This window comes from Plectropomus leopardus, chromosome 3 (assembly GCF_026936395.1).
Source record: "Plectropomus leopardus strain MGB_pleo_1.0 chromosome 3, ASM2693639v1, whole genome shotgun sequence".
Classification (NCBI taxonomy): Eukaryota; Metazoa; Chordata; class Actinopteri; order Perciformes; family Serranidae; genus Plectropomus; species Plectropomus leopardus.
The window spans coordinates 11736980-11749028 of NC_142178.1; the positions used below are offsets into that span (position 1 = coordinate 11736980).

At 40.0% G+C, this 12049-nt stretch overlaps 1 protein-coding gene across 2 annotated transcripts; it reads left to right on the forward strand.

Annotated features, from left to right (window-relative positions):
• Positions 1 to 1665: 1665 nt before the first annotated feature.
• On the forward strand, positions 1666 to 11496 carry slc25a38b (solute carrier family 25 member 38b). Of its 2 annotated transcripts, XM_042485637.2 has the most exons (8): positions 1666 to 2124; positions 2457 to 2546; positions 4998 to 5122; positions 5724 to 5808; positions 6175 to 6354; positions 7236 to 7404; positions 8449 to 8612; positions 8747 to 11496. In XM_042485637.2, the coding sequence occupies exons 2-8, from the start codon at positions 2532 to 2534 to the stop codon at positions 8867 to 8869; spliced, it is 861 nt and encodes a 286-aa protein (XP_042341571.1). In that variant the 5' UTR covers positions 1666 to 2124; positions 2457 to 2531; the 3' UTR covers positions 8870 to 11496. The 2 variants fall into 2 exon arrangements, with proteins under 2 accessions (XP_042341571.1, XP_087931721.1); XM_088075595.1 differs by lacking the exons at positions 1666 to 2124; positions 2457 to 2546 and adding an exon at positions 2575 to 4053.
• Positions 11497 to 12049: the final 553 nt, after the last annotated feature.

Below are 12049 nucleotides of genomic sequence, written 5' to 3' on the forward strand. Positions count from 1 at the left end.
TAATTTAATAATGTCTTATTTATTTATTTATTTATCTAACACTGAACAACAAAAGACTCAATAACAGTGTATTGACTGTTTTTTGTGTTTTTTTTTAATATTGTCTTTTTTTGAGAGGTTAAATTTTTTTTCTTTTTTTTTATTTTCAAGTTGGATTATTATTCAAATAATTGCAGTTTTCCAATCATTAAATTAAGTCAAGTCAGTTTTATTTATAGAGTCAATTATCACAAAACATGGTTTGCCTCAGAGGGCTTTACAGTGTACGACATCCCTCTGCCCTTAGACCTTCACATCACCCAAGGAAAAACTCCCGAAAAAGAACCCCTGAAACGGGGGAAAAAAAAAAGGAAGAAACCTCAGGAAGAGCGGTAGAGGATAATGAGGGATCCCTCTTCCAGGGCGGACAGACGAGCAATAGATGTCGTAAATAGCAAATGAAATACAATCATGGCAAAAAAGGAAAGAGAAAGAGAGGGGGGGGGAGAGGAGGAGAGAGGGGGAGAGAGGCACAGCAATAATAGAAACAGATGCATGTCATATTGCAATAATGGTAGGTGTGAAATTAGTAATTGCTCTCTATGATGATGTTGAGAGAGATGATAACAGTCTCATGCATATGTTGAAAGGGAGTTGTCCGAAGGCAAGATCACAGCATCGGCACAACCAGGACCAGACCACAAAAATTAATAGTATTAAGTTTTGCTGTCAGACTAAGATGTTTTGGATCATGCTGATGAAACTGTTTTAAGTGTTGCCAGATAATGCACTATATGATACACTGTACATCCATAGGCAGCTTATGAGACAATGGGCCCTGGACACATATGTGCAAAAGGCTCCACCACGTCTTCTCTTTACTCCTACATAGGCGCCAGACACAGACTTTCTGGTGGTGTTGCCTCTCTCTGAGGTTTGAGATTTGTTTGGGGTCATTTTATCTGTTTGTGGTTGTTTTGCCACTTTTTATGTTATTTTGTGTCTGTTTGCAGTTCATTTACAACTGTTTGTGGTCATTTTGCGCCTTTTCTTTGTCAGTAAGTGTTAATTCAAGTGATATTTTGCAGGTGAAGGCAATGGGGCCCCTGACACTTCCAGCCCCTGGACCAGTTGGCCTGTTCAGTGATCCATCCATGGATCTATAAAGTATTGTTAAGTATATAGTGGTTTTTTTCTAAAAAAAAAAAACCCAAATCACATCATTTATCACACATCCAGAAATTTTGAGTATGGTTATTAATGGTGGAAGGGGGGTTATTCATTTTCCTGAAGTCTCTCTGGGAAGCTCACTGAAAAGATTTTGTCACCTAAGATGCCACACCCCCCTACTCTGATAAATAAAGCACTGTCCCTAACTGGATGAAAAATATCTTTTATACTTTCTACTCATAGACTGTTTCTACTACTTTTCATATCAGAACTGAGACATTTGACAACAGCGACATCCTGAGGCCATTGCAGTAAATTACATTGTTCTCATATCAGCTTTTCTTCTAACTAAAGCACCAGAATATTGAATATCCAGAATAAACTTAGAATTGTCTACATATATTTGTACCTTGAGAAGCAGATACCGCACACTGATCCCATTCCCATCCATGACCAATGTAGCGGTACACTTTCTTTCGTGTGTGCGTGCGGTGAGTGTGTGCGTGTGTGTGCGTGTGCGTGAGCGTGCGTGAGCGTGCGTGTGTGAGTGTGCGTGAGCGTGCGTGAGTGTGTCAAAGCTGCACTGAGGTGAACTTTGATAGCCAGATGCTACCAGTCGCAGCACCGCAGCACGTCGGTCACTGTTGTATGACATTTATAGCCGCAGTTCAAAATCTATAAAGACAAGCTTTTGGGACACAGACCACGTCAATTCATTATCAGCGGGACATATTAGTGTGGGAGAGAGTCAGAGTAAAGTTAAATAACTTACATTGAGCTAACACAACATTAGCTAACGTTAGCTAACGAGCGTTGCCGGAAAGTTCTGTATTTAGCCTGGCAATATCAGTGTTTACAGACATTAGACTCGTAGGAAACCTTCACAGGTGGCCAAAGGAAATACTAAACATGGTGTCCTGAAGCTGGCAGGTTGGACCATCACCTCCATCACTCCGTGACACACTTCAAAGTCAGGTAAGAGGAGCTAGCATGCTAAGTTAGCTAGGTAGTCAAGTAGTGTATCTAGCTGAGTGAGGCTTCTTATATCTTTTCAGAACAAACTGCCATTGTTGACATGTTTACAGCCTTTGCCTTTAAAGTATCACATTTTGTTGTAGCCAGCCGCTTGTCTTTGTTTCTGACTGGGAAGTGACCGGTTCATTTTAGCAAGTCCTTCACCTATTAGCTTACTCTGACAGCTAATTAGCTCAACTAGCTAGCCGCCACAGGCTTCAAAGAGGTTTTAAAAATGACCTTTTTGATTTGAAATGTGACTTATGGCCGTCATTTCGTTGTCCCGCTTTTAGTAGCGTTGGCTGAAATTGACCATCTTCAAAACGGCAGCACCAGGGGAGAAACTGGACCCGGCATCCAGGTCAAATATGGAGTTAGCATCGGTGAGTGCAACTGCAGGCTGCCGCCACTGTTTGTTATGGTCATCATACCGTCAGTGTACTCAATCCGTCAGTCAGAGGGTGAAGCGAAATACAACCAGTTGTTCGTGTGTGTGTGTGTGTGTGTCACCTTGTGATAATGTTTTGCAGTTACACATTGTTACTGGACAGTCCAACCAAGCTACTGGTGGTCGATTAAAACGAAGCGCCTAGTCAAACTTGATGGCACAGCAGAAGAAAAAAAAAACAAAACATAACTATATGTTAGCATTTCTGAGGAAATCCTTTATTACAGTGCGTGTGTGTTATTGTATATCATTATATCGATATGTATCTGGATACAGTAAATATTGGGAAAATCAATTAATTAGTTTGTCAATAACCAGAAAATAAGGATCTTTAACACATTGTCAAATTCATACCAAAATCCAATACAACCATAAAGCAGCCCTGCTTATTAATTTGCAACATTGCCCAAAATGGCCTAATATATCTAGATTGACTAATATCAAACAGAATTGTAAACTCACACTCACTTTCACAGCTATGGGCAATTTAGAGTCTCCAATTAACCTATCCAGCAAGTCTTTGGACGATGGGAGGAAGCCGAAGAAAACCACGCTGACACATGGAGAACATGCAAACTCCATACAGTAGATTAAACGGTGTGGCAAAAACCTATTTTCTCACAGCACTGCCCACCCTTATTTAAACTCTAAGGACAAAATCAGCAGTATTTTAGCTGGTTGCTAATGACATTTGAAACTTGTAGATCCTACGCAGTATTGAATGCCATAAATGCCTAACTATTGATCATTAAGGACTGATCGTCTTCCTATGGAAATGAAAAAGCCAGCCCTTTATTTTTAAATTTCAAAAGTTGGCAGCTGCCAATTTTTGCCAAAGTATCTGAAACCATTTGATAAACAAAATCAAAGGCACAATGTAACAGAATTTTCTTTGTTCATGATGATGTGACTTTAGGACAACGCTGATATGGAGGAAATTATGGGAATATGGGGTGTTTTTTTTTCGTGATTTAGCTGAATTGTTGACCCTGGCATTAAAATCCAGTGTCTGAAGCCCCCCCCCGACACACACACACACACACACACACACACACACACACACACACACACACACACACACACACACAGCCACTTCATGAGTCATACTGTTTGACAAAGATGCACTTTAGCAGTGAGCTTTGCAGAGGGGGGAAATACAGATGTGTTGGTGTGTGCCTGAAAGATAAAGATAGAAGCCCATAGAAAAACGCAGGCTGGATTAAGCTTCTGCTCTGAATGTGAAACGGGGGGGAGGGAGGACGAGAGACAGGAGAAAGCCATTGTGGGTCGGCAGAGGAGAGATACAGCGAAGGTTTGTGAGAGAGATGGATGTTTATTTTATAATATGCTGTTTGTAATAGCAGCATCACAGGTAAAGAAAGGGGAAAGAGGGCAAAATGCAGGAAAAACAGGATTCTCAGAGCCGAGCCTCCAGCAGGAAGGTAGGAGTGTGTGTGTTTGTGCATAATGTGTGCATTTCAGTGGCACATGTGTTTATGTGTTAGACATATAGTGTGTACATGGTGTGGAATGCAGACAGCTCATGTGTGGTGTTGAAATGTTATTTTGTGGTTGTTGTTGTAACTGTAGTTATTGTTATTGCCTTATTATAAGCATTTTTCCCCCTCACATTTTCTGAGGAACTGTTTTCCTTCATATGCAGCTAAATTTAGTGTCTGTCTGTCCATGTTTGTGTCTCATGTTTCTCTATTAAGCATGTAACCCCTGATAATGTTGAGTCTGTTTTATTCTAACCAACAGCCAACTCTGTGTGTGTGTGTGTGTGTGTGTGTGTGTGTGTGTGTGTGTGTATACACAAGGCATGCCAAGCATGTGTGTGTGTGTTTGTGGACTGTCTCTGCACATCTCCATCATCTCCACTGTGTGGGAACCTGGCCTCTGCTCTGTGCTACAGGCTTTTTTTTCTTTTTTTTGTAACGGAAATGTCATACAAGCACATTCATATTTGGATAAAAGTTTATTATATGTGTACGAGATTACGTCAATTATTTTGGGTTCTGTTTCGTTTGTGTCAAGATTTTTTATGCAAACGTGGATAATATTTCTCTGCTCCTTCATGAGGGTCTGAAGCATTCAACAATATGTCAAAAATATGTTGATTGCCGCATTATTAAATAAAACCTTTTTACTGTGTGACTAATCCTTTATGTTTCTCTTTTCCTCATCCTCCAACACCCTTCTCTCTGTCCCCGATATTGATTTTTTTTCTACATTACCCCACTCTTCTCCCTCTGTGCACTCTCTGTCTGATTTTTTTTTCTATGTATGTCCATTTGTCTTTGCCATTCCCCTTGTCCTCTTTTTCTTTCCCCCTCTCTGTCTCTCTCCTTCTATTGTCCTTCTCTCCGTCTGTCATTGTCCTCAGGCTCACCCAGCTCTCAAAGCCTTTATGTGTGGCTCTCTCAGTGGCACCTGCTCTACGCTGCTCTTCCAGCCTTTGGATCTGGTCAAGACACGGCTGCAGACCCTGCAGAACAATGCCAAGCCTGGGTGTGTGTGTGCATGTAACACACAGACACATCTCATATTTAAACATGAATACACGCGACACGTTTTGCCTGCATGCCATCGACATGTACATCAGCATGCCTCTGGTGTTATCTTTTGGTCTCCCTTTTTTCCTCTCACTGACTTACTTACGCACACACAGCATGCTCTCCAGACACAAAATAACACACACACACACACACACACACACACACACACACAGCATGGCAAGGCGCAATTTGCAGGCAGTGCTGGCCTGAATCTGTTGTTATGACCCATATAGAGCAATTAGTCACACCAGCACCATGTAATCATAATGTCAGGCTGCTAACTTGCAATTAGCCCCACGGAAACAGGAACAGGAAATGTTAACGGCTAAAAGTGGATTTTTATTTTAAACAAGGTTCTGCAGGTGGAGGCCTAAGTACTAATTTTCAGCAGATAATTTATGCAGTTAATTATGTTCAATGCTTTATGACTCACACCATCCCAACTGGTGGCCTTTTGTCTTTTTGTATGTGTATATGTGTATTTGTTTTTATTTTTTAAAACGTTTTTGCACCTTTGAATGTGTCTGTAACCATTGCTAAATTTCATCCTGCAGTGCACCAAAGGTGGGGATGTTCACCGTTCTCATCAATGTTATTAGGACAGAGAATTTCTTCAGTCTGTGGAAGGGGGTTTCACCAGTGAGTAACTGATCTTGTTTGTTATTTTCAAGAATTCCTGCAGCTATAAATCCTGTTGTTGCATGTGTTTGTGCAGTCAGTAGTCAGTGAGGGTGTTTGTTCTCCAGCATCAATCCACATACAGTGTTTCTGTCTTTCACCTTACATAAGAAGTGCCTCTTAATCTTGCTCTGAGAACCAGACAGACACTCAGGCAAATCGAGTCTGTGTTTTCTTTACAAATAAATTCTTAATTTTCAGATTACTACTGTCAAATATGATATATATTATGTTCTTGATTGGCTTTTTGATAAAAAGCTAAAGCTACCTTAAGATCATCAGAGCAAACATGACAGAAGTTTAACATTTCCTTATTCTCTCTGGCAGTCATTTATGCGCTGCATCCCTGGTGTGGGTATCTACTTCAGCACCTTCTACTCCCTGAAGCAGCACTACTTCCAGGAGCGGGCACCCAACGCTGGCGAGGCTGTTCTGCTCGGAGCGGGTGCAAGAGCTGTGGCTGGTGTCTGCATGCTGCCTTTCACGGTCATCAAGACACGCTTTGAGGTGAGCTGCACACACCCGAGATGTGCTGTATAATCGATGGACTTTATTACTTCTCCGATCATCTTCTTACATTCAAGTGTCAGTTGATGTTGAACTTTTATCTGCACAGTTAACAGTTAACAGTTCACGGCAGTTGTCGATGTATAATTGCATTTAGGCAGTAATTAATGATTTGTCTTCTTTCACCCTGAAATAAAATGTTTTTATCAGACACACGTTTTAAAATAAGTGACAGTAAATCTAAAATTATTGATCCAAAAAATGGTTTATAAACTCTCATTTAACAAGAAGGGAAGCTATTTTTTGTATGGAGTCTTCCTTTAGTGAATAGTAAAGACCTAGAATGACTGAGTATTTTTTTAAAAAAGCAGTTTGATGTCCCCGTTTTTATCTGGTTCTGACACAGAAAGATAACTTCCTCATTCTTTATCTTGCTTTCAAGGCTCCGATTGTTCGGTTTTTAGTTTGACATCAGTGAGCACAACACCAGACATATTTGAATTGTAGAAAAAAAGGTCTACTAGAACAGGGCAAATACAGGGCTTAGAGGGCTATTGATTTAAAAAAAAAAAACAAACGATAATTTAGCTTAAATCTCTCTATATGCATGACACACATTCAACAAAAAGTGAGAATGTCTTTTTGTGACACGTCCACCCTCATCTTATTCATTAATCAGAGTTTTGCTTCGTGATAGCACTCATTGGCTGACATGACACTGCGGAGCTTCTGGTGACCAGTGAATGAACCATGAAGTATCTGCGAGATATTGTTGCCACAACATCCCATTACACTGGAAAAAAAAGAGGAAAAATATTTTATCCAGTGTAAAAACACAAACATGTTCCATATTCATTTTCTATATTTGCACATTGTTTCAGAGTGGCTGTTACAACTATGTGAGTGTGTCAGGGGCTCTGAGGAGTGTCTATGAGACGGAGGGAATCAGGGCTCTGTTCTCTGGGCTGACTGCAACACTGCTCCGAGACGCTCCATTCTCCGGCATCTACGTCATGTTCTACAGCCAGGCCAAGAAGGCGCTGCCTCAAGGTGAGAGCCACACGACATCAGCAAATCGGAGTAGAGTCATTAAAATGTGAAGTGGTATTTTCCATAGATCTGAAAGGCAACAGGCTGTGTAAGTATTAACACTGAATACAGGAAATCAATCAACTGTATAGTAAATGGAGTAGTGCTTTTGAATATTTGGCCTCCAAAGGTGGCTCTTAAGTACTTTTACTATTTATATATGTCTTAAACCTAAACATTTTTTCATGCGCCTAGATGACCAGCAACACCTTTTCATCTTTTCATGCACATTTCAATTAATTAGTATAAACAGAGTGGAAACACCAGAATTTTTTTTTTTAATAGCAAAAAGACTTGGCTGAGGTGCAAACGTTAATGTGACCAAGTGCAATGGAGACGGACTTGGCAAATAAATCACAATGTGCATAAACTGAAATGTCACTTGTCACCTGAGAGACGAAAAAATTGCTGCAGCTCTTTGAGGACTGATGAGGAAACTAACGTTTCTTAAATAAGCGACAATACAATATTTCCATCATTTTTTCTACACAGTTCTTCTTGGTTTAAAGTTTGACCAACGTCATCTTGTCACGCCTTCTTCTTCTGCAATTGTTTAATGGCACCCGGAGAATCAGCGTCACCAGCTGTTGATCTGAGTGTGCCCAACTCTTTACGTCTGCTAAACAAAAGTGGATGGAAACACACATTAACATGCATTTTCATTTGCCCATTTCCCTTTGAATTCGGGGAAAATTTGGATTTAATCTAAATAAAAAACTTGATTGTTGTTTGTATTAATTTGACTGAGTACATCAACACGTCCAGAGCTCCTTGTCCAAACTTATGCTGCATTTCAAACCAAAATTTACAGCCTCTTGCTAAAAAAGTACAATGGAAAGTCACTCACAGCAGGAGTTTCTACTTGTAAACTGGATCGTCTGGCGTTGTGCACATGGAACACTTGGAGGTCAGCGCTTGGTAATTCAACGGGGGAATTCCGACCTGTCACTTTTGACCGGAGCGCAGCAATACCTTTTCTCCTGACACCTGGTTTGCTTCTCTCAGAGGTGACTTCATCAGCCTACGCCCCGCTGGTGAACTTCAGCTGTGGGGTGGTGGCAGGCATCATGGCGTCACTGGCCACACAGCCAGCAGACGTGGTGAAGACCCACATCCAAATCAGCCCGTCCCACTGGAGCACGACGGACGCTGTCCGCTACATCTACATGGTGTGTGTTCATTGTGTGTCTGACTGCATGTGCACATCATTTCAACAGAGAAGCAACACTCATTCTTGTTGGCATGAAGGGTGTGTCTCCGCGACTACACCAGTAACATATACCACATCTGTCCTCTCCCTCAGGAGCACGGCATGAGCGGGTTCTTTCGTGGGGCTGTCCCCAGGTCTCTGCGACGCACTCTGATGGCTGCTATGGCTTGGACTGTCTACGAACAGCTGATGGCTCGAATGGGCCTCAAATCTTGAAGAGCATCAGTGTGGAGCCACATTAAATCACGATGAAACATGAGGGCGTAATGATGTACAGCATTTCTCACTGAAAGTCCCATGAAGACGGAGAAGCAGCTGAGGAGCATGTAGAGACAGTGAACCAGCAAGACTTCGAGAAGAGGAAGCAGGTGGATAAATATGAGAGTAAGAATGCTGTGTGTGTGTGTGTGTGTGTGTGTGTGTGTGTGTGTGTGTGTGTGTGTGTGTGTGTGTGAGAGAGTGTGTGTGTGTTTTTGTTATTTAAATGTTTGTCAAAATGTGCCTGTTTGTGTCTGTAAATTCGAGATTGTGATGTTACACCTGACACACTCTAAATGTCAGTCTTGGATTGAAGTGACACTCCCTGCTGTGAAGTGAACTTATTTCTCTGGTCATTTATGTTTGGACTCCCTGAGGTCTGGCTATCAGTAAAAAAAAAAAAAAGCCCTTGATAGAGGGTCTGTGACTGTGCTGGGCAGCAGAGTTGTCTTTGATGAAGTATTTTTAAAATGCTGTCAAGACAAACTGGACTCTGGTGCACCGTACATCTGCTGAGGTAACCAAAGCAAAGTGCTTCAGAGAGAGGAGCTCTGGCTTCTGCCATATTTATGAAACTTGCACAAGATTGAGCAATGTTTCTTTGTTGCCAATTAACAAGAAGACTTCGATATTTAATTTGTTTAAGGCTCAGACAATCACAAATACTCACACAGCTGCATTATGGAAAGAAAATCACAGTAAAGCCCTTGTTGCCATACTGCTCAAAACTATGCTAATTTAAAGCTTATATAAAACTACGATGCATTTTATTACGCAGCTTAGGGAAACCAGGTGTGCTTTTTAAAGGAATAATGATATTCTGTCACATCTGGGCTTAAACAATTTAACAGATGCATATTCAGACCTGTGATGGCATTTCGGTCAGATCAGGACTTTGCGAATTTTTATGAGTTTTGTATTGAAAAGCTTAATTGAAAAGCTTAATTTTTTTTTTTTTTTTTTTTTTTTGGTGATAGAAACTGCTGTTTGTATTGTTTCCTGTGTCTAAAGGGACAGTTAACTATAAAATCAAAAATAATTTTCCTCTTACCTGTAGTGTTATTAATCAATTCTATGTTGTTTTAGCAGCAGTAGCACCCACCAGAAGTGCATGGCCCTGTGGCACAAATGCTGCCTGCCCCCCGCCCCATTCAGTTATTGTTTCTGTGGGCTCCATTATTGGTGTCATTTGCAGTTGAGTGTTGGAGATATCTTCCACGACTCAGTTACTCAAGATAATCCACAGACCTTGTTGTGAGCAGCTTCATGTAGGAACTATTGTCTTTCAACTGAACAAAAACTCACAACCACATCAATGTGCAGGAGGAAATGTGCATCTGCTGCTAACTCAACTAGCACTGCTAAGCTAGCTAATGATACAGCTCAGCTCAGCAGGATGACATAAATGTTAAGATCTCACACTGTCAGGAGCATGTTGTCCATGAGAAGATGCATGCTTCCCCCTGCGCAGTGAAACGGTTAGCGGGTGTAGTTTGGTTGTAAGAAAGTCGTTCCTACATGTAACTGTTCACAAAAGGGCCTGCGGATTATCTTCAGTAACCGGGTCAGGATCTCTGAAAAGAGACATGGCTGTTTAAATTTTTTTAAATTTTTTTTTTTTTTTTTTTTTTTGCTATGAGCACCACATGCAGATTGCCATCTCGTCCCATTATATTGGAGAGAAGGCAGACATCTCCAACACTCAGTAACTCACATCAAAACAAACTGGTTCCATAAACAGCTCTGCATGTAAGAGGAAAAATAGGTATTTCAGATTTAGGGGTGGACTGTAGTAAGCACTTTTATAGTTTTACTTTTTTTCTACACATAACTATTTTAATGACAGGGTGAAATCGCAATGTTTACTTCAGATTTTATTGGAGTCAGTCTCCTCCAGTGAGCATATTTTCAGAACATTGAGCTTGCAAGTGAAGCATTGCTTCATGATTGTGCTACTGTGTTTATGAAAGTGTTACAGAAATCTTATCAGTTCTGGCGAGATGTGAATCTTGACATATTCCAGCGTCTTCCTGGCTTTGTAAATATTCGACTATTTTCATTGTACAGTCTGCCCTTCACTATAAATATTATTTATTGTTGTTCATATAAAAAAGAGATGATATATTGAAGATGATTATTCTGTGTTTATAGAAAAGAATGCCAAACGGACAATCTCTTTAGAGGAGGAGATTGCAGACTTAAACAAAAAGGATCATTACACCCAGCGTAACAACACACTTACCATATTTAGGAGTCTTGGTAACATAAAGAAAGGTCACTAATGTCTGCTGTGATGTAACAGCCAAAGTTGCGTAGCGGAAACAAATTTAAAGACAGGAGTTGATTTCATTGTTACGTGTGTTTCTAATGTGCCCTTCATATGCCGTAATTCACACACAAGTTTTACCTCGCCGTTTATCTTCACCATCACACCACTCCGGTAGTCTTCGTTGATCCTCTGTTGTGACTATATTGTTTATGGTCATTATTATTGTAGATATTTGGTCTGTGCATATGTTTGCTCAGACGGATGCCGTGCCTGCCTGGTTTTCAATGTCAATAAATTTCTTCTTTTTAAAAAAATATTTTTTACCTTTTTTTATTGTTAGAAATTAAGGAGTTGACTAAAACAGCAAAGCATTAGTGATGATTTTGCTTTATTATTTATATTTTGAGATAGCAATTGGTACGTCAACCGTGCCAACTACTGTATTTTTGAAATGTGTATGAAATCAGAGCGTGAATGCTGCTACTAAACATTGTCAGAGAACCATTTTATACGACTGTTGCCAAGCAAAACTAGCCATGTAATGAATGTAATGTATGAATATATCAGATTTTCAACAATTATTAATGGTCTTCTGCACTGTCGAAAATTAGACTTAAGAAATAGATTTAAGCAAAATTCTAACAACATTCTCACAACTTTTCAACATTTGATTAATTATTTAAATATATATAAACTATAGTTGTAGAAATGTTAGACTAACAGTTTTGAGCCCTTTATTTTTTAAAATTGACTTAAAAGACACAGGATAACTTAAAGCTAAAATCAAAACGCTAACTTTAATTTGGCATAATAGTATAATTGATCCAAAAACAAAATAATAAGGAAAATTTCAAGTATCTAGTAAAAAG